The 22,500-nt window shown below is 49.6% G+C and overlaps 1 protein-coding gene across 4 annotated transcripts in view; it reads left to right on the forward strand.

Annotated features, from left to right (window-relative positions):
- ATE1 (arginyltransferase 1) overlaps positions 1 to 22,500 on the forward strand; it is a 188,355-nt gene that overhangs the window by 26,770 nt on the left and 139,085 nt on the right. For all 4 annotated transcript variants that reach the window (XM_075348636.1, XM_075348637.1, XM_075348638.1 and 1 more), the window contains exons 3-5: positions 2,965 to 3,027; positions 3,990 to 4,093; positions 17,042 to 17,284. In XM_075348636.1, the coding sequence (XP_075204751.1) occupies positions 2,965 to 3,027; positions 3,990 to 4,093; positions 17,042 to 17,284 (410 nt within the window). The remainder of the gene's footprint in view (positions 1 to 2,964; positions 3,028 to 3,989; positions 4,094 to 17,041; positions 17,285 to 22,500) is intronic.

A 22,500-nucleotide genomic window follows, 5' to 3' on the forward strand; every position in this document is an offset into this window, starting at 1 on the left:
CTGCTCTTATCAGTCTTGAATAATTACCAACCCAGCATCTGCAGTTTCCCAGGTAGTTTTCCTAATCTGAGCTCTAAATTTCTTGAGCCTTAGGGTACCGTCTCACTAAACAACGTACCAGCGATTCCGACCACGATATGACCTGGTCAGGATCGCTGGTGCGTCGCTACATGGTCGCTGGTGAGCTGTCAATCAGGCAGATCTCACCAGTGACCAGCCACCAGCGACTCGTGGAAGCAATGCTGCGCTTAGTTACCCGATATTTACCTTGGTTACCAAGCAAAATGCTTTGCTTGGTTACCCGATATTTATCTTGGTTACCAGCATACACCGCTTAGCACTGGCTCCCTGCACACGTAGCCAGGGTACACATCGGGTTACTAAGCAAAGCGCTTCGCTAGTTACCCCATGTGTACTCTGGCTATGTGTGCAGGGAGCCAGCACTTGCAGCCTGAGAGCGTCGTACGCTAGTTACCAAGGTAAATATCGAGTAACCAAGAAAACCGTTTCGCTTAGTTACCCGCTGTGTACCTTGGTTACCAGCGTCCGCAGCTTCCAGACGCCAGCTCTCTGCTCCCTGCACATTCAGATTGCTGCTCTCTCGCTGTCAAACACAGCGATGTGTGCTTCACAGCGGGAGAGCAACGTCCAAAAAATGAACCAGAGCAGTGTGTAACGAGCAGCAATTTCACAGCAGGGGCCAGGTCGCTGCTCAGTGTCACACACAGCGAGATCGTTAATGAGGTCACTGCTGCGTCACAAAAACCGTGACTCAGCAGCGATCTCGCTGTGTGAGAAGTACCCCTTATGCTTGTTCACCTGCACTGTTATCTCTATATGGAAAGTGAGAACAAAGACAGGCTGTTAGCGTGTTGTAACAATATGCTCCTAACCAGAACTGACACTCAAAGAGGAGTGCCCACTCCCCAAGCAGTCTGGAAGTGAGGAGACTCCAGGGCTCTGAGCTGCTCAAAAGACAGTGTGAGAATACCCCTTTAACCTCTTTCTGCTGCAGACAATTTTTATTCTTGCATTTCATTCTTTTGATATTTTGCTGCTTTATTATAGGCTAGTACATATTGGTACTTGGTATAGGGGACTTTTTTTTTCTTATAACTTGGTAACATGATTTTTTCCAGTTAGTACCATTTATACTTTTATGGTGTGTTTTTTTTTATTTTTTTCTTTTACATATTTTCTGGTAAGGTGCTCTGGAATATATTGGCGCTATAGAAATAAATATGATTATTATTATCTAATATATAAAACTGTATGTGTGTATGTATGTCCGCTAAAGGAATCCGCACCGTCGCATTTACAATCACGAAATTGTGCACAGACACTCCATGTGCCTCAGGGAATTTCATAGACTGTTTTGACGGGAAAATTTAATCCCGCGCTTTAGTTACTCTCCAACAAACCTGCCTCCATTAAAATCAATGGAGCTACAAGCTATAGGTTATTAATAGCAGCTCTGATTAGTTGCTATAGGAACGAAAGACATTCATAGTATAACAAGCTTATGTGTGAGGTAATAAGATGTCGGTAGAGAAACAGGGACCGAGTAAGAGGCAGACGGGGACCGAGTAAGAGGCAGACGGGGACCGAGTAAGAGGCAGACGGGGCCCGAGTAAGAGGCAGACGGGGCCCGAGTAAGAGGCAGACGGGGCCCGAGTAAGAGGCAGACGGGGCCCGAGTAAGAGGCAGACGGGGACCGAGCTAGAGAGACTAGGAAAGAGACTGGTGCAGAGGTAGACAGACACCCTATCCTGGGCACTGCCCGGGTACTACAGCTAGTTATTAATAATAATCTATTTAAATTGTAAAAAAAAAAATGATTTGTTTCCATTTGCTGAGATCCCTTACACGTTTTCTTTTTCTTCTTCTGTTTTTAAAAACTAGAAAACTATTTCTAATTCTATATCTATTTTTACTTAATCTGTTTTAGTCCCTTTAGGCGACTTGAACCTGTTTTTAATACTGATAATCTCAGGATCCAGCTCAAAACATACGAGGTTTATGTAAAGTGCATAATAACAGCACACATCACATCAACGCATTTCAAGTGCAGGCGGATTATATGGAGAAAATGTTCTTAGAAACCCAGCCACCCATGACAGCCCATTGGGTCCCCACTGTGATTTACATCGGCATGTAAATGGTTAACAAGCAGCAATCTGTGCTAGCTCCAGTCACTGCTGTTACAGGTAGATGCCGGCTGTGTAACACTTCAGACCACTATTATATTAATAATAATAATATTATTATTATTATTTATTTATAGAGCACCATTGATTCCATGGTGCTATACATGAGAAGGGTTACATACACAATACATATATAAGTTACAATAGATAGACTAGTACAGAGGGAAGAGGGCGGACAGGAACCTGCAAATGGAGAATTAAAATAGCCTAAGGCTGAAGAGCAGGAGTGCTCAATTAGAAGACATGACCCTGTAATCTAAGAAATGATTATACTTATGTTAGCACTGCAGTCTGTACTTGTTGACTGTAGAAAGTTAGGATGTTTCATCAGTCTTTTTCTTAGATTACAGGGTCACGCCTTCTGATTGAGCACTCCTGCTCTTCAGCCTTAGGCCATTTTAATTCTTCATTAGCAGGTTCCTGTCCGCCCATAAAGTGTACGTTTATTTAACCCAAAGAGAGGCATTAGTTTGGTAGGGACCCAATAAAATGAGGTTGCATTGCCACTGGCTGTGGGGCTCACATAAAACTGGCCATTTTTGTGAGCTAAGTATCTCAAATTTTGCATGTTTTTCATAGCAGTTATGGATGTCTATACTTTCATTTTCGTTGTTACACATAGCTCTACAGAGTGCGGCTGTCTCCTTTTTATTACTACATGTCTGCACAGAATTCCCTACTAAGTGTTATGTCTCATCTCACAGGATAACAGAAGCCATTTATGTATTTGTTCCTAAACGTTATCTTTTGTTTGTAGGAGTGGGAAGTATGTGTACAAGCCTCTGATGAGCCAAACCTGCTGCCCCCAGTACACCATAAGGTAAGATTGCAGCATGATTAAGCTGTAGGCGTTTAGACCCCCCACATAGTAAGATGCCCACCACCTGGTAACACAAGTTTGACATGATGAGTGTGAAAATGGAACTGTGTTCTCCATTCAAGTGTTCTCTATTCAAGACAACCCTGACACCTGATGAAGCAAATCTGCGGTGAAACGTGTGTGAGATAGTCAGACAGGCAGGTCCCTGATGGCTTCCTCCCGCCATCTCCCTTTGAGTGATAGGTCTCTTACTGCATGCTTGTATAGGGAGAGACTTGTCACCCTAGGAGGCCTAACGGCCGTACCTCAGGTATGATGGCTGCCATTGCTGAGTGATAATACCAGTATTGTGGCACATCACAGCTACTGCTGTGGCCAATTATGTAACACTGGACAATTTTTTTTTAAAAAAAGAACATTGGGACTGCAGATGCAAGTTCTTAGAAAGTTGGATAACCCCTTTTAAAGTACCTAGATCTATAGGAAGAGCTAATATGAAGCTCCAAATTGTAGAGAAGAAGTGCAACAGCAGATAGTTCACATTAAAGGGGTTATCACAAAGTGCACCTGTCACCTTTGTCTGAATGCAGGAACCCCCCTATATAACTAGAACAGGGGTCCTGAGCCTCCTTACTACACATACAGTGATGAGTTGATTAGAGGGTGATGGTCAGACATACGCCCCCTGCTCCATGTTGTCTCTGTGGGTGACGGCGTGTGACCAGAGCGCCCCTCACACTCCGCCTCACTCTGTGTGTGCAGGGAAAGACCTTGCTCGTTGGACCCCTGTCCTCGTGATCACAGAGCCCCTGTTTTTCCTGTGGATTGATGCATGTCCTTCCGCCCTCTATATTTAAGAGAGTTGCTATAATTCCAGTTTAGCTGCTTTGTACATAGTTATTCTATGTCTAAGTCTTTCACGCTGTAAGATTAGAGCCAATGACATGTGTCTTTCTTCTTAGATTGTCTGCAGTGAATTATCAACCTAACAAATCCCACAAGAAAGTCCTAAAAAAAATGCAAAAGTTTCTTCAGGATGGAGAAGTCTCCCACACTACCAGCGATGGTGAGCTCCGAGAAGAAGAGTTACAGGAAAGTTTAACATAAATACCGTATTTTTCAGATCATAAGACACACTTTTCCTCCCAAAAATTTGGTAGGAAAATGGAGGGTGTGATTTTATAATCCAAATGTTTTTTTTATAGTTTTATAGGGGATGTTGGAGAGGGGTCACAGGAGCAATGCTGCGGGCTCTGTGCTGGGGCTGCGGGCCAAGGGCGCATTGCTGTGCTGGGGCTGCGGGCCAAGGGCGCATTTCTGTGCTGGAGCTGCGCTGTGTCGGGACTGCAGGCGAAAGGCGCTGTGCTGGCACTGCGAGCGCCATCCTAAAAATGTCAGAGGTGTGGACTTCATAATAATGGCGTCCAGAGTCGGTGCGTGCGCAGATGGAGCTCTCAGCTCAAAATCTCATCTGCACATGCGCCACCTCCAAGTGCCATTTTCTTTAAGTCGCAGCTGAGAGATCAGTGGCCTGGAGGCGGCACGTGTGCAGATGAGATCTTGAGCCGAGAGCTCCATCTGTGCATGCGCCAAGTCCGGGCATCATTATTTGAAGTCCGTAGTGCCGACATTTTCATATTTTCATGACGGCGCCCGCAATCCCAGCACAGCTCCCCTCGGCCTGCAGCCCCAGCACAACTCAGCTCCCTTGGCCTGCAGCCCCAGCACAGCACCCGCAGCCCCAGCACATCACCCGCAGCCCCAGCACAGCCCCTTCAGCATCGCCTATTTCACCATTGCCCCTGCCTCCTGTGGCAACCCCCCCCCCCCCATCGCTCCACCATCGCTCCACCATCGCTGCCGCCTGCTCCTGGTAAGACACCACTGGTTTGTAAGAAGGACCCCATTTTTCTTTTTTTTTTTTTTTTTCCCCCTTTAAATTTGGGGTGTGTCTTATAATCCGGTGCGTCATATAAACCGAAAAATACGGTAAATAAAAAAAGTAATCCTGACCAACGGAGAACAGTGGACTTGTATGCAATCTTAATTTTAATTTCAAAATATAAAATTCTAGTGAAGAGCTGGTACAAGTTAATTTCTTTATCGTTCCTATGGGAGACCCAGACCATGGGTGTTTAGCTTCTGCCTTCGGAGGACACACAAAGTACTACACTTAAAAGTGTAGCTCCTCCCTCTGAGCTTATACACCCCCTGATGAGCAGACTCAGCCAGTTTATTGCTTTGTGTCAGGAGGCATACATCCACACATGCATTCTCATCTGATTTCTTTGATTTTTGGAAAGAGTTTGAAGAAAAGTGGGTCCATGTCTGGACTCCCGGCATGTCCCACCTCACCCCACTGTGTCGGCGGTGTTGTAAGGTTGATTCCTAGGCTGGAGCCTTACATTCCGTGCTCCTTCACCATCCCTCCTGGGCTCTGGCTTGAAGTGGGAGCCAGCACGGTCTCCATGCTTGGCAGGAGACCGGTCTCCATCCGCAGCCCTTCAGGACCCTGCTGGACTGGAGCACTCATCCCCAGGGACTTGGCCCTGCGTCTCAGCAAGCTAAGTACCTGAGACGTTTACTTTTCGGGGTCCCTGTACTTTATTGTTGTGGGAGAGTGTGCTTATTGTGTTTTCTGACATTTCCGGCGGGTCCTCTAGCTGTCGCCTGAGAACCGCGCCGATGGTGCCTGCGCGCCGGCCGCGCCGCTCAAATTTAGGCCCCGGCTCCGCCGGAGGCCTAGTTTCGGTTTCACTGCCCTCGCATGTCACTCATGCAGAGGGCCAGGCTCGGCTCCGCCCGGCGGCCGTTCTGCACAGGGGAGGGACACTCCCCACTGCAGTGTGTGTCTCCTCCCCTGTAGGTCTCTATGGCCCTCCAGATCCCGCTCCTCAAGCAGGTCCCGCCCCCTCCCTTCGCTCCGGCGGCCATTTTATCAGCGTTCTCTCTGCGATCAGTCATTGCAGCGCTGGTCTGCAGCATCTCTGCTGAGGTGCTGTGCTTGGGGGTCCGGGCTTCGGGATCTGGAGGGCACACAACACCGCTCCAGCGGTCCGGTAAGCCACAACCGGTCTCCGGTTGTGGACTTCTGTTTATACTCTCTGGGGTTCATTCTCTGGCAGAGCCCCCACTCCAGCAGCATGTCTCACACGAGGAGCAAGGCTCCAAAGCTGTATTCAGTATGCACTGCATGTAAGCTCCTGCTGCCTGAACCGAGCATATTCCCACATTGTGATGCCTGCTCTAACCTGGCGTTGCCTCAGCCTGGAGTCTCACCCCAAGTGGTGTCTCAGGCTGCTCCTGCTCCTGTGTCTGAACCCCCGGCTTGGGTAGAATCCTTTTCTAGGTCTATCTCCCAGTCTTTTGCCGACTCCATGGGACTTCTGTCCAGGACTTTGCTGAACATGCATCAGCCCCCTTCACAGGGTGCCTTTGCTGCTAGGGGTCTCTCAGGACCGGAGCTCACAGAGGATTCATCTGGTCCCAGACCCCGTCCTCCTAAGAAGAGACGCAGGCTTCCCTCTCCTTCCTCGTCCCGCAGCTCTGATTCAGGAGCTGACTCGCAGGATGAGGAGGATGCCTTTACAGGGGTCTCGGAGGCTAACTCCATGTACCCCATTGATCTGTCCGAAAGTGACTCAGATGTTAGTGACTTGATTGCCTCCATTAATTCTGTACTGGATCTCAATCCGCCAGTATCAGAGGAGCAACCCTCTCTGGCAGAAAAGCACCAGTTTACCTTGCCTAAGAGGACAAAGAGTGTGTTCTTTAACCACTCCAGTTTTCAGGCCGCTGTGACCAAGCCCAGGGCCTGTCCTGACAAACGCTTCCCAAAGCGTGGTTCTGATGACCGCTTCCCCTTTCCACCTGAGGTGGTCAAGGAGTGGGCTCATTCCCTAAAGGTAGACCCTCCAGTGTCTAGGCTCTCAGCCCGGACCGTTGTGTCGGTGGCTGATGGCACCTCCCTTAAGTGTTCCACTGACCGCCAGATTGACCTTCTGGCCAAATCCGTATATGAAGCGGCGGGGGCCTCGTTTTCCCCGACTTTTGCAGCAGTGTGGGCTCTCAAAGCCAACTCTGCTTCTGTAGAGGAGATGCATTCCCTCGCCAGGGAATCTATGCCCGAATTGGTTCCCTTAACTTCCCAAGCTTCAGCTTTTTCATCCTATGCCATGTCTGCCATGCTGGAGGCTTCTCACCGCACTGCGGTGGCTTCGGCTAATTCCCTCGCTATCCGCAGGATCTTGTGGCTTCGAGAGTGGAAGGCAGATGCTTCTTCAAAAAAGTACCTTGCGGGGCTCCCTTTTGCTGGGTCCCGGCTGTTCGGAGAACAGCTGGATGAAATTATTAAGGAAGCTACTGGCGGGAAGAGTACTTCCATGCCACAAACCAAAACCAGGAAACCTGTCCAGGGTAGGAATCAGTTGAGGTTTCGTTCCTTTCGTTCCTCCAACTGGTCGTCCTCTAAGTCCTCGGCCTCGTCCACTAGCTCAGCCAAGGACCAGAAATCCAACTGGCGCCCAAAAGCGAGTCCACAGAAGACCGCAGGAGCTGCTGCCACCAAGGCAGCCTCCTCTTGACTATCTGTCCGCGCCAGCAACGTCCTTAGTCGGTGGCAGGCTCTCCCACTTTGGCGACGCGTGGTTTCAACACGTCTCCGATCAGTGGGTAAGGGATATCATCTCCCATGGCTACAGGATAGAATTCTCTTCCAGCCCGCCAAACAGATTTTTTCTCTCAACTCCCCCCTGCTCCAAGGCCGCCGCCTTCTCACAGGCCGTGGCATCCTTGCAGGCCAACGGAGTAATTGTACCGGTTCCCGCACGGGAACGGTTCAGAGGTTTCTACTCAAATCTCTTCCTAGTTCCCAAAAAGGACGGTTCCTTCCGGCCCATCCTGGATCTCAAGCTTCTCAACAAGCATGTTCAGGTGCGGCACTTTCGCATGGAGTCTCTGCGATCAGTCATTGCCTCAATGACCCAAGGAGATTTCCTGGCGTCCATGGACATCAGAGATGCCTATCTGCATGTGCCAATTGCAGTTTCTCACCAGCGTTGGCTACGTTTTGCAATCGGAGAAGATCATTTCCAATTTGTGGCTCTTCCTTTCGGGTTGGCCACAGCTCCTCGGGTATTCACCAAGGTCATGGCAGCAGTGATTGCGGTCCTGCACCTACAGGGGTTGGCAGTGATTCCTTACCTGGACGACCTTCTAGTCAAGGCGTCATCCAGCGTGGACTGTCAGCGGAGTGTCTCGCTCACTCTCGCCACTCTAGCCCAGTTCGGGTGGCTTGTCGATCTTCCCAAATCCACTCTGACTCCGACCCAGAGTCTCACGTACTTAGGGATGCAGTTCGAGACTTTGCCGGCACTTGTGAAGTTGCCATTAGTCAAACAGCAGTCCCTCCAACTGGCGGTACGCTCTCTGCTGAGACCCCGCCGTTATTCCCTCAGGCGCTTGATGCAGGTGCTGGGTCAAATGGTGGCGTCAATGGAGGCTGTTCCCTTTGCCCAGTTCCATCTGCGTCCCCTACAGCTGGACATTCTCCGCTGTTGGGACAAGCGGCCTTCCTCCTTGCACAGGTTGGTGGCTCTGTCGCCACAGACCAGAAGCTCTCTTCAGTGGTGGCTTCGGCCCCTCTCTCTATCCCAGGGGCGCTCCTTCCTGGCCCCGTCCTGGGTGATTCTCACCACGGATGCCAGCCTTTCCGGCTGGGGAGCGGTACATCTCCACCACAGAGCACAGGGCACTTGGACTCCGTCCTAGTCAGCCCTTTCAATCAATGTGCTGGAAACCAGAGCTGTGCTTCTAGCTCTCCTAGCCTTTCACCACCTGTTGGCGGGCAGGCACATTCGAGTCCAGTCAGACAACGCGACAGCGGTTGCCTACATCAATCACCAAGGCGGGACACGCAGCCGCCTGACAATGTTGGAGGTCCAACGCTTTCTTCAATGGGCGGAGGACTCCAAGTCCACCATATCCGCAGTCCACATCCCAGGCGTAGAAAACTGGGAGGCATATTATCTCAGCCGTCAGTGTTTCAGTCAATCTGCCGCAAGTGGGGCACTCCGGACGTGGATCTAATGGCATCCCATCACAACAACAAAGTTCCGGTTTACGTGGCTCGCTCCCACGATCCTCAGGCCTTCGCCGCGGACGCTCTGGTTCAAGACTGGTCCCAGTTTCGTCTGTCCTACGTGTTTCCCCCTCTAGCTCTCTTGCCCAGAGTCCTGGGCAAGATCAGAATGGAGGGCCGTCGAGTCATCCTCATTGCACCGGACTGGCCCAGGCGAGCTTGGTACCCAGACCTGCTCCATCTGTCCGTAGAGGTGCCGTGGCATCTCCCGGACCGTCCAGACCTTCTCTCGCAAGGTCCGTTTTTCCACCTGAATTCTGCGGCTCTCAAATTGACGGCGTGGCTCTTGAGTCCTGGATCTTGACGGCTTCTGGTATTCCTCCTGAAGTCATCTCCACTATGACTCGGGCCCGTAAGTCTTCCTCCGCCAAGATCTATCACAGGACTTGGAAAATTTTCCTGTCCTGGTGTCGCTCTTCCGGCCATCCTCCTTGGCCATTCTCCTTGCCGACCCTTCTGTCCTTTCTACAGTCCGGTCTGCAGCTAGGACTGTCCCTCAACTCTCTCAAGGGACAAGTCTCAGCTCTATCAGTGCTGTTCCAGCGGCGTCTCGCTTGGCTGGCTCAGGTCCGCACCTTCATGCAGGGCGCGTCTCACATCATTCCGCCTTACCGGCGGCCCTTAGATCCCTGGGACCTTAATTTGGTTCTCACGGTTTTGCAGAAACCCCCCTTTGAGCCCCTTAGGGAGGTTTCTTTGTTTCGTCTTTCACAGAAATTGGCCTTTCTGGTGGCCATAACTTCCCTCAGGAGAGTCTCTGATTTGGCTGCGCTCTCTTCGGAGTCACCTTTTTTGGTTTTTCATCAAGACAAGGTGGTTCTCCGACCGACTACGGACTTTCTTCCTAAGGTGGTCTCTCCTTTCCACCTTAACCAGGACATTACCCTACCTTCCTTTTGTCCGGCTCCTGTTCATCGCTTTAAAAATGCGTTGCATACTCTGGATCTGGTGCGTGCTCTCCGGATTTATGTGTCTCGCACCGCTGCGCTTAGGCGGTGCACCTCTCTTTTTGTGCTAACCACAGGCCGGCGCAAGGGCCTCTCGGCTTCTAAGCCGACCCTAGCTCGTTGGATTAGGTCGACCATTTCGGACGCCTACCAGTGTACTCAGGTGCCTCCCCCGCCGGGGATCAAGGCACATTCGACCAGAGCTGTCGGTGCCTCTTGGGCTTTCAGGCATCAGGCTACGGCTCAACAAGTCTGTCAGGCTGCCACTTGGGCTAGTCTGCATACCTTCTCGAAGCACTACCAAGTGCATGCTCATGCTTCGGCAGATGCGAGCTTGGGCAGACTCATCCTTCAGGCGGCTGTCGCCCATTTGTGAAGTTAGGTTCCGCCTACTTCTTAGTTTTTCTGTTTATTTCCCACCCAGGGACTGCTTTGAGACGTCCCATGGTCTGGGTCTCCCATAGGAACGATAACGAAAAAGAGAATTTTGTTTACTTACCGTAAATTCTTTTTCTTATAGTTCCGTATTGGGAGACCCAGCTCCCTGCCTGTTGGCAATTTCTTGTTCCGCGTGTTATCACCGGCTGTTGTCGTGGACAGAGTCTCCGGTTGTTCCGGTTCTTACTCTGTTTTACTTGTGGGTGGCTATTCTCCTTCAGCTTTTGCACTAAACTGGCTGGGACTGGCTACCAGGGGGTGTATAAGCTCAGAGGGAGGAGCTACACTTTTAAGTGTAGTACTTTGTGTGTCCTCCGGAGGCAGAAGCTAAACACCCATGGTCTGGGTCTCCCAATACGGAACTATAAGAAAAAGAATTTACAGTAAGTAAACAAAATTCTCTTTTTTATTCACCAAGACCCGCTGCAAAAACACAGCACTAATGTTATGCTGCGTTTCTGCAGTTTCTCATTAGTTTCAATTGGTAAAAAAAATGCTGTGAATCGATGAGCAGATTTTCAGAAACGCTGCAGTGCTCAAACTCAGCCGTGGCAAAAAAAAAAGCTGCGTGTATGTGAGATTTCACAGGCTTGATTGTAAAGAGGATTTGTATTTAAATAAGAAACCTGTTAGGGTATGTGCCCACCATCAGGAATCGCTGTGTCCTGGACGTGACGGGTCCTGACCGGTGGGGCCCGTGCGTCTCCTCTGCAGGAGACCGCAGCTGTCAGTATCCACGATCAGGGTTCAGTGCGCTGCGGTCTCTCGCTTGTGTTCTCCCTACGGAGGACGCATGTGAATCCACAGGAAACAATTGACATGCTGCGGTCTGGAAAGACGCACTGCAGATCGGTGTTTGCTGCGGAACAAACAAGCACAGGGCACAGGATTTCCAGAAATCCCATCCACTGTGCTGTACTGTACAACGCAGCATTTTGGACGCAGCGAAAGCACGCTACATCTAAAACGCTGCAAACACTGATCATGGGCATGCAGCCTTAAGTCAGCTTTACACGTTGCAATTAGTTGTACAATCACATTTGCGATGTGACACGCCCAGGTTGCATACGGGATCTTATGAGATTGCACGTAGGTCGTTCATTTGCTGTCACACGTGCGTTAGTAGTCTATGTTAAATTGATCAATTTTGTGTGCGATCCTTTAGATCAGAGGTTCCCAACTCCAGTCCTCAGGGCACACCAACAGTGCATGTTTTCAAGATTTCTTTAGCATTGCATGGGTGTTGGATTCAGCACCTTTGCAGGTGATTAAATTATCACCTGTGCAATACTAAGGAAATCCTGAAAACATGCACTGTTGGTGTGCCTTGAGGACTGGAGTTGGGAACCTCTGCTTTAGATCATGTGTTCCGTGACGTATGCATTGGGCACCTTTTTTTTTTTTTTTTATTTATTGACTTGCCAAGCGTGTGTAATGTGTAGGGATGCGTTTTTTACTATGTCATCTGCCAGCTCTGCTACATGGCCGCTGATAGCAGACACAGACAGCCATGTAGCAGAGCTGAATGGCAGATGACAGCAGACACAGACAGAGCCGCACGATCAGAATGAACTCTGGTTAACTTCACCCGACTTCATTGTCATGCTGTGGCTCTGGCTTGTTTCGCGTCCTGATTAGCGGTCACCCGTGAAGGACTCACCGGTGACCGCTAATCTCCTGAGTAACTGAATTGAGCAGCCCTCTCTCATATACTCACCGATCCCCGATCTCCGGCGCGGCGCTGCACGGCATTCACACTGCTGCGGCGGCTTTCACTATTTTCAAAAAGCCGGCTGTTCATTAAACATTTTCGTATTCCCTGCTTTCCCCGCCCACTGGCGCCTATGATTGGTTGCAGTGAGGCACGCCCCCACGCTGAGTGACAGGTGTCTCACTGCACCCAATCACAGCAGCCGGTGGGCATGTCTATACTGTGCAGTGAAATAAATAATTAAATAATTTAAAAAAACGGTGTGCGGTTCCCCCCAATTTTAAAACCAGCCAGATAAAGCCATACGGCTGAAGGCTGGTATTCTCAGGATGGGGAGCTCCACGTTATGGAGAGCCCCCCAGCCTAACAATATCAGTCAGCAGCCACCCAGAATTGCCACATACATTAGATGCGACAGTTCTGGGACTGTACCCGGCTCTTCCCGATTTGCCCTGGTGCGTTGGCAAATTGGGGTAATAAGGAGATATTGGCAGCCCATAGCTGCCAATAAATCCTAGATTAATTATGTCAGGCATCTCCCCGAGATACCTTCCATGATTAATCTGTAAGTGACAGGAAATAAACACACACCCGAAAAAATCCTTTATTAGAAATAAAAAACACAAACATATACCCTTGTTCACCACTTTAATAAGCCCGAAAAAGCCCTCCATGTCCGGCGTAATTCAGGATGCTCCAGCGTCGCTTCCACCTCTGCTGCATGAAGGTGACCGGAGCGGCAGAAGACACCGCCGCTCCTGTCACCTCCACGCAGCTAATGAAGGGAATAGCGCGATCACCTGAGCTGTCACTGAGGTTACCCGCGGCCACCGCTGTATCCAGTGACAGCGGGTAACCTCAGTGACAGCTCAGCTGATCGCGCTATTCCCTTCATTAGCTGCGTGGAGGTGACAGGAGCGGCGGTGTATTCTGCAGCTCCGGTCACCTCCATGCAGCAGAGCTGGAAGCGACGCTGGAGCATCCTGAATTACGCCGGACATGGAGGGCTTTTTCGGGCTTATTAAAGTGGTGAACGAGGATATATGTTTGTGTTTTTTATTTCTAATAAAGGATTTTTTCGGGTGTGTGCGTTTATTTACTGTCACTTACAGATTATCATGGAAGCAATCTCGGGGAGACGCCTGACATGATTAATCTAGGATTTATTGGCAGCTATGGGCTGCCAATAACTCCTTATTACCCCGATTTGCCAACGAACCAGGGCAAATCGGGAAGAGCTGGGTACAGTCCCAGAACTGTCGCATCTAATGTATGCGGCAATTCTGGGAGGCTGCTGACTGATATTGTTAGGCTGGGGGGCTCCCCATACCGTGGAGCTCCCCATCCTGAGAATACCAGCCTTCAGCCGTATGGCTTTATCTGGCTGGTATTAAAATTGGGGGGGCCCGCACGCCGTTTTTTTTAATTATTTAATTATTTATTTCACTGCACAGTATAGACACGCCCACCGGCTGCTGTGATTGAGTGCAGTGAGACACCTGTCACTCAGCATGGGGGCGTGTATCACTGCAGCCAATCATAGGCGCCGGTGGGCGGGGAAAGCAGGGAATACGAGATTGTTTAATGAGCGGCCGGCTTTTTCAAAATAGTGAAAGCCGCTGCAGCAGTGTGAATGCCGTGCCGGTGATCGGGGATCGGTGAGTATGAGAGAGGGGGTAAGAGGGATAGCCTGACATGGACAGAGAGAGAGGGACGGAGATAGTGACCGACTGACAGAGATTAGTGAATGACAGACATTGTGAGGCGCTTCAGAACGCAGCTTTTCAGCTGCGCTCTGAAGCGGACCTTTTTTAAGCTGCGGTGCAGAGCGCACATAGCCTCAGACATCACAATCGTATGAGGGATGTCACACGTTTCAATTGACTAGGTTCGTGCAACAAAACGTTCAATTCTAGACAAAGATACGATGTGTTTGCGACCACCGTATTTGCGTTCAATCCTGATCGCACGTAGGTGTCACACGCAGATACCTCACAAACGATGCCGGATGTGCGTCACTTACAACTTGACCACAACGACGGATTGTGAGATATATTGAAGCGTGTAAAGCGGGCTTAAGTCACACATTGTACACAAGGTTGAATATCCCTCCAGTCGCACATTTGTTCCCAGGATTAGGAGATATTGGTGCTCCAGCAATCCTGGCCAGCTTTAGAACCACTTACAAGGTCAATACAAAAGGGTTTGTAAGTGCTGCGCATGTTCTGCTGTGCAGCAGCGGTGCTCAATCTCATTGGTAACGAACTGTAAAGAAGTTTAACATTTTCAGCCATTCTTAAGATACTAATAAGCAATAAGTTGCAAAATTACTTTTTACTTTGATAAGTAATAAGCAACAATATTTATCTATGATGATGGGAATAAACCTTAATGGGAACCTGTCATCAGAAATTTAGCTTGAAACCTAAAAGTTCCCCCCTCTGCAGCTCCTGGGCTGTATTCTAGCAAGGTTCCTGTACTTTTTGTGGCCCCTTTTAAACCAAATTAAATACTTTATAAACTTGTACCATTTGCTATGTAAATTTTGTAAATCGTCCATGGGGGCGGGCTCTCTGCTGACCGTTGCTGTTCCTCCAGCAGATTTACACCGCCCCCAACGCTGAATTTCATATCTCAGGACACCGCCCCTGGGCGCCCGTGGTCCCGCGCATGCGCTGTGCGACTGTAGCGGTACTGTGCACTGTGTGCACGTGTGACCGCTGGTGACGTTTTGTGCAGGCACGAGGTTATAGGCGGCGCTGGGAGCGTCATCAGCAAGTGCCGCCCATAACCTCGTGACCGCCCTTTCCCCTCTTCCTCCAGCGTTCTGCGCAAGCGCTTGCTGGCCAGATGACCCGACGTCACCTCTTTCCCATCTTGCCCTGCTGCAGGGTAAGATGGGAAGGAGGTGACGTTGGGTTATTTGGCTGGCGAGCGCTTGCGCAGAACGCTGGAGGCAGTGGAGGAAAGCGTGTCCACGAGATTATGGGCGGGCACTTGCGATGCAATCACAGCGCCGCCCATAATCTCGTGCTTGTGACACACGTCACCAGCGATCCTGGCGTGGGCGGCACCTCGGGCGCAGTGGGCGGCGTCCTGATGGATAAAATGGAGCGTGGGGGGACGGCGTCAATGTGCTGCAGCTGGAGGAACAGCAACGGTCAGCAGAGAGCCCGCCCCCATGGACGATTTACAAAATTTACATCGCAAATGGTACAAGTTTATAAAGTATTTAATTTGGTTTAAAAGGGGCCACAAAAAGTACAGGAACCTTTCCAGAATGTAGCCCAGGAGCTGCAGAGGGGGAAAGTTTTAGGTTTATAGCTAAATTTCTGATGACAGGTTCCCTTTAATATTGCATTTTTAGGGGGTAGTGCAGCAACCAGTAAAAGAAACACATTTTTTTTTTTTCTTTTCGAGTATATTGTTTTACAGTGCCTATGATATGGGTAAGGCTGCGCTCACATCAGCGGTATTTTGCCACAAAGCTGGATCCGTCACAAATGCGTTACAGCTCCATTCATTTCCTATGGAATCTCGGCAAGATTCCGTGGCGTGCGATGCAACCGCATGTGACCACATCTTGCCGCGACTCCATAGGAAATGAATGGAGCTGAAACGCATTTGTGATGGATCTGGTATGTGAGCGCGGCTTTATATTCTTTATAATATGTTATGGGTTTTGTTTTCTTTCTCAATTGGGAAAAAGGGGATGATTTTTAAAGGGCACTTGTCAGCAGGATTTAGCACTATACAGTATAGCCATGGCCATAATGACGCTGTGCTGCTGAGTAAACGGGTTCCTGCGGTGAAGGAATCCCATCTGTGGTTGTTGAATAATCGTCGTCTAGGTTTTTCATCTAACGTTGTCTTCTGCACATCAGAGCGGGACTTGGGGTCGGGTCTTCTGCCGCTCCTCGGCTCCTCCGCCTGCCCCCTCTGTTTCTTTTATAGGTTACTGATTATTCAGTGATCTGCCTCCTTTCTGATATTCTGCGCCGCCGCCATGATTGCAGGAGTACTGGTACGTCAAAGGTCATGTCCCTGCCTTTGATGTGGCATTTAAAAAAAAAATGGGCCACTGAATAATCAAACCTGTATGGGAAACAGAGGAGGCAGGCGGAGGGGCAGGAGACTCTAAACCCATAAAGTCCTGCCCCGATGCACTGAAGACGTCATTAGATGGAAACTTTAGAGGAAGATTATTCAACAACCACAGATCGGATATCCGTTTAATCAACATTACAGCGTCATTATGGCCATGAGTTTACTTAAGTTTGCACTCAATATCAACTATAATGTTGTAGTATTTTTGTATTTTTTTTTACTACTCCTTGCATACTTTTAAATCTTCCTGTAGGTTTAAACCTGATATTGTATTATATACTGTAATTCTTTAACATTACATATATATTAGTAAAAAACAAAAATAAATTCATATGAAGCATAGGCACCAGAAGCCTCAAGATGGCAGTGAATCGAGCTTTTAGTAGCAGTCAGTGGGACGCCCAAACAATTTGATTGCACCAATCGCCTCCTGAGCCCGCCCGTGATGTGTATATAGCACACGTCATCTAGGGGTTAAACTCCTGCCCTTTGCAATATACAATGTGCACTTTCTCTTCTCTTTCCTTGCATCAGTTTTGACATTTTTCCCATTTTGCGTGAATGTGCCACAAAGATAAAATGCCGCGCTGCCCTGCTGTATTACTGCTCATTAGCCGCGGTTTCCATTGTTGTGGTAGGAAGTTTTCTAACTTCTCTTTTTTTTTTTCCCAGGAATTTCCGTTGAACCAATGGACTCCCAGGCCGACAGCCCCATCTCCTGCAACGTTTTCTGCAAAGACAAGAGCGACGTCCCGGAGGATGAGCTCAAACCACTGAGCTCCGAGGTGGAAGAAACCGAGAAACAATATGGAGAAAAGGAAATGGAGAAAGACACAGAAGAAACCGACAAAGAAAGCGGCGACCCTACAGAAACCGCTACGCTGAAGACAAATGTGCACTGCATGCCAAATCCAGGTTGGTGTTATGGGGTGTATGAAGGAGGTTCAGAAATGGAGTTTCAATTTCTTTTTCTGGGGTTGCCGTGTTGGGAGTATTAGGTCTGAATCTGAACACCGCAATGTCAGATTATCTACAGGACTGTGTGGGCTCTGTCATTTGCTTTCTATTCTCTCTGTTCTCAAGAATGGAGGACTTTTTAATTCTCTATTTTACCATTTGTTGCATAGGTTACCGGCCACTGCTGCAGTCTATCAGAGGTGTCCTGTCTTTTAGGCACAGAGTACACGCTTGTGAGCTCTTTCCTATAGAGTTTGTAAGCGCTGCTCTGTTGCTGGCTGTATTCAGCCAACTTCAGTGTCCATGCACTTCATGATGTTGTTCTGCCAGCAGTTCCTGAGAGCGCACAGTTCAGGCCAGCAGTGTAAAATGCCACTGGTCTTCATTCATTTAGGAGCTACTGTGTTGCAGATCTGCTCCATCAAGTGTATAGTGTCCGCGGCCGGGTGCTGTATGTCTCCCTATTCTAATTAATAGGGGGCGAATGTGCAGTACCCAGACGAGGACACTATTCTGTTGACGGAGCTGTGCAGGTCAGCAGGCGAGCAGTTCTCGGTGCCGGTCAGAGCAACTGATCAGCTGGGGCGCCAGGTGCTGCACCCTCATTGATCAGATATTGATGACCTCTCAATGTTCAGGTCCTGGACAACTCACTGTAATTCTGTGCAGCCAGCAATAGTGCAACACAATGCTTTTTTTTTTTTTTTGTTGTTGATGTATCCCAACTCCAAAATTATATTTTACCTCCAAAATGCACACATTTAAAGGGAAGGTATCGTAAAAAAAAAAAAAAAAAAATCAATAACTGAAAAAATGTAAAGTAATGTTTTGTTTAAATAATATTATTTGTTTTTAATTGTGCAAAATAAAAAAAAAAAATTAAAATTTGATATTTTCCACTGTTTAACACTAGGTGGAGCAGCTGCTGAAATCCTACAGAAATTCCACTGTAGAAAAAACTCACATTACAGCCTGCAGTAAAAGTGGGCGGAGTCTGCTCTCCTGTGTGTGCTGGCACGCCTCCCCCTCCCAATCTGAGTGTTTACAACAGATAACAGAGAATGACATGTAGGGACACAGTGTAGAGCCATTTTGTTGGTGACCAGAAATGTCTAGTGTCACCAAGGACAGCTGGAGTATCACACAGGACAGGATTAGATACACGGCTCTGCAGACAGTATCACACATAGGATAGGATTAGATACACGGCTCAGCAAACAGTATCACACACGATAGGATTAGATACACGGCTCAGCAGACAGTATCACACCGGACAGGATTAGATACACAGCTCAGCAGACAGTATCACACAGGATAGGATTAGATACACAGCTCAGCAGACAGTATCACACAGGAGAGGATTAGTTACACGGCTCAGCAGACAGTATCACACAGGACAGGATTAGATACACAGCTCAGCAGACAGTATCACACAGGGTAGGATTAGATACACAGCTCAGCAAACAGTATCACACAGGATAGGATTAGATACACGGCTCAGCAGACAGTATCACACCGGACATGATTAGATACACAGCTCAGCAGACAGTATCACACAGGATAGGATTAGATACACGGCTCAGCAGACAGTATCACACACGATAGGATTAGATACACAGCTCAGCAGACAGTATCACACAGGATAGGATTAGATACACGGCTCAGCAGACAGTATCACACACACGATAGGATTAGATACACGGCTCAGCAGACAGTATCACCGGTACACACAGAGGTACTCACATGCAGTGGCACACACACACACACACACACACACACACACACACACACATTGCTCTGTCAGCACACACGCAAAATGCTCTGCAACACACACACAAGCACGCACACACATTGCTCTGCCAGCACACACGCAAGCACGCACACATTGCTCTGCCAGCACACACGCAAAATGCTCTGCAACACACACACAAGCACGCACACACATTGCTCTGCCAGCACACACGCAAGCACGCACACATTGCTCTGCCAGCACACACGCAAAATGCTCTGCAATACACACACAAGCACGCACACACATTGCTCTGCCAGCACACACGCAAAATGCTCTGCAACACACACACAAGCACGCACATACATTGCTCTGCCAGCACACACGCAAGCACGCACACATTGCTCTGCCAGCACACACGCAAAATGCTCTGCAATACACACACAAGCACACACATTGCTCTGCCAGCACACACGCAAAATGCTCTGCAGTACACACACAAGCACGCACACACATTGCTCTGCCAGCACACACGCAAAATGCTCTGCAACACACACACAAGCACGCACACACATTGCTCTAGCAGCACACATGCAAAATGCCCTGCAACACACAAAGCACGCACACATTGCTCTGCCAGCACACACGCAAAATGCTCTGCAACACACACACAAGCACGCACACACATTGCTCTGCCAGCACACATGCAAAATGCTCTGCAACACACACACACACAAGCACGCACACACATTGCTCTAGCAGCACACATGCAAAATGCCCTGCAACACACAAAGCACGCACACATTGCTCTGCCAGCACACACGCAAAATGCTCTGCAACACACACACAAGCACAAGCACGCCGGCTGCGGCCAGGGAAGGAGGGGGGCCGTACACTACTCACACAGGCCGACAGGTGACAGGCCATGTTGGTAGAGCGTGGGGGTATTATCAGAGACGGTAGCATCGGCGGCGGGGGAGGGGCGTCGGTACACTACTCCCCACGGGCAGAACGGGTGACAGGGGGAAAAGTTCAGCACACAGAATGACCGCTGTGAGCTGCAGAAAGATGGCGCTGATCTCCATTCTCTGCTGTGATCTGAACAGCCCAGGGGGCGCATCCAGGCCACAGCAGGGAGATCTCCTGTAATAAGCCTAAAGGTCCAGTCACACTAAACAACTTACCAGCGATCCCAACAACGATAGGGATCGCTGGTAAGTTGCTAGGAGGTTGCTGGTGAGATGTCATACTGCGACGCTCCAGCGATCCCACCAACAACCTGACCTGGCAGGGATCGCTGGAGCGTCGCTACACGAGTTGCTGGTGAGCTCACCACCAGCAACCAGTGACCAGCCCCCAGCGCCGCGTGGAAGATGCTGCGCTTGGTAACTAAGGTAAATATCGGGTAACCAAACCGATATTTACCTTGGTTACCAGCGCACGCAGCTACACGTGCAGGGAGCAGCGCACACTGAGCGCTGGCTCCCTGCTCTCCTAGTTACAGCACACATCGGGTTAATTACCCGGTGTGTACTGCAGCTACATGTGCACAGAGCAGGGAGCAGCGCACAATGCTTAGCGCTGGCTCCCTGCTCTCCTAGTTACAGCACACATCGGGTTAATTACCCGATGTGTACTGCAGCTAAATGTGCACAGAGCAGGGAGCAGCGCACACCGGGTGCAGCTGCACAGGGTACATATATAGGGTATAGAGTACAGGGTGCAGCTGCACAGAGCAGGGAGCAGCGCACACCGCTTAGCGCTGGCTCCTTGCTCTCCTAGTTACAGCACACATCGGGTTAATTACCCGATGTGTGCTGCAGCTAAATGTGCACAGAGCAGGAAGCAGCGCACAATGCTTAGCGCTGGCTCCCTGCTCTCCTAGTTACAGCACACATCGGGTTAATTAACCCGATGTGTCCTGCAGCTACATGTGCACAGAGCAGGAGCCGGCACTGACAGTGAGAGCGGCGGAGGCTGGTAACAAAGGTAAATATTGGGTAACCAAGGACAGGGCTTCTTGGTTACCCGATGTTTACTGTGGTTACCAGCCTCCGCAGAAGCCGGCTCCTGCTGCCTGCACATTTAGTTGTTGCTGTCTCGCTGTCACACACAGCGATCTGTGCTTCACAGCGGGAGAGCAACAACTAAAAAATGGCCCAGGACATTCAGCAACAACCAACGACCTCACAGCAGGGGCCAGGTTGTTGCTGGATGTCACACACAGCGACATCACTAGCAACATCGCTGCTACGTCACAAAAGTTGTTCGTTAGCAGCGATGTTGCTTAGTGTGACTGGGCCTTAAGGGTCGGATTCCGACTATCAGAGTCTATGCACAGGGGCTGCCATAAAGGAATGAGTTACTGTTGTTACACACACGGCAAATCCAGCATGGCAGCCCCCAGTGCCTCCAGTAAAATAAGAATTAAATAAAAACTAAATAAGCTGCGATTTTAATTTTGTATTAAAAATACTTGATTTCATAATCACTATTTTTAATACAAAAATAAAAAACCGCGACACCTTCCCTTTAAAGGGGTAGCCTACTACTTTTACATTGATTGCCGATACTTAGGATTGGTCATCAATGTCTGATTGGCCGGAGTCCGACACCCCACACCCCCAACGATCAACTGTTTTGGTGCCGGTGGTGGCAGCAGACAGCTGGGAATGCTGAGTTACGGCGCTACTCAGTGTTCTGATAGCAGGTGTGGCCCGGGTACTGCACATCCACCTCCCATTCATATCAATAGGAGGCAGATGTGCAGTACCCGGCTACGGCCATTAGTAGACAGAGCAGCGCCGGAGCGCAGCATATCCGGCTGTCTGCTGCCGCCAGGACCAAGAACAGCTGATCGGCAGAGGTGTCTAGTGTCAGACCCCTGCTGATCAGACATTGATGACCTATCCTAAGGAGGGCTTTGCACGTTGCGACATCGGTAACAATGTGTTACCGATGCTGCAGCGATAGTCCCGCCCCCGTCGCACGTGCGATATCTAGTGAAAGCTGCCGTAGCGATTATTATCGCTACGGCAGCTTCACACGCACATACCTGCCGTGCGACGTTCTTCTGGCCGGTGACCTGCCTCCTTCCTTAGGGGGGCGGACCGTGCAGCGTCACAGCGACGTCACACGGCAGGCGGCCAATTGAAGCGGAGGGGCGGAGATGAGCAGGATGTAAACATCCCGCCCACCTCCGTCCTTCTCATTGCAGCCGGCGACAGGTAAGGTGATGTTCCTCGCTCCTGCGGCTTCACACACAGCGATGTGTGCTGCCGCAGGAGCGAGGAACAACATCGTACCTGTCGCACCATCGGCATTATGGAAATGTCGGAGGCTGCAGCGATGATACGATAACGACGCTTTTGCGCTCGTTCATCGTATCAAAAAGGTTTTACACGTTGCGATATTGACTGCGACGCCGGATGTGCGTCACTTTCGA

The sequence above is a fragment of the Anomaloglossus baeobatrachus genome, chromosome 5 (genome assembly GCF_048569485.1).
Source record: "Anomaloglossus baeobatrachus isolate aAnoBae1 chromosome 5, aAnoBae1.hap1, whole genome shotgun sequence".
Taxonomy (NCBI): Eukaryota; Metazoa; Chordata; class Amphibia; order Anura; family Aromobatidae; genus Anomaloglossus; species Anomaloglossus baeobatrachus.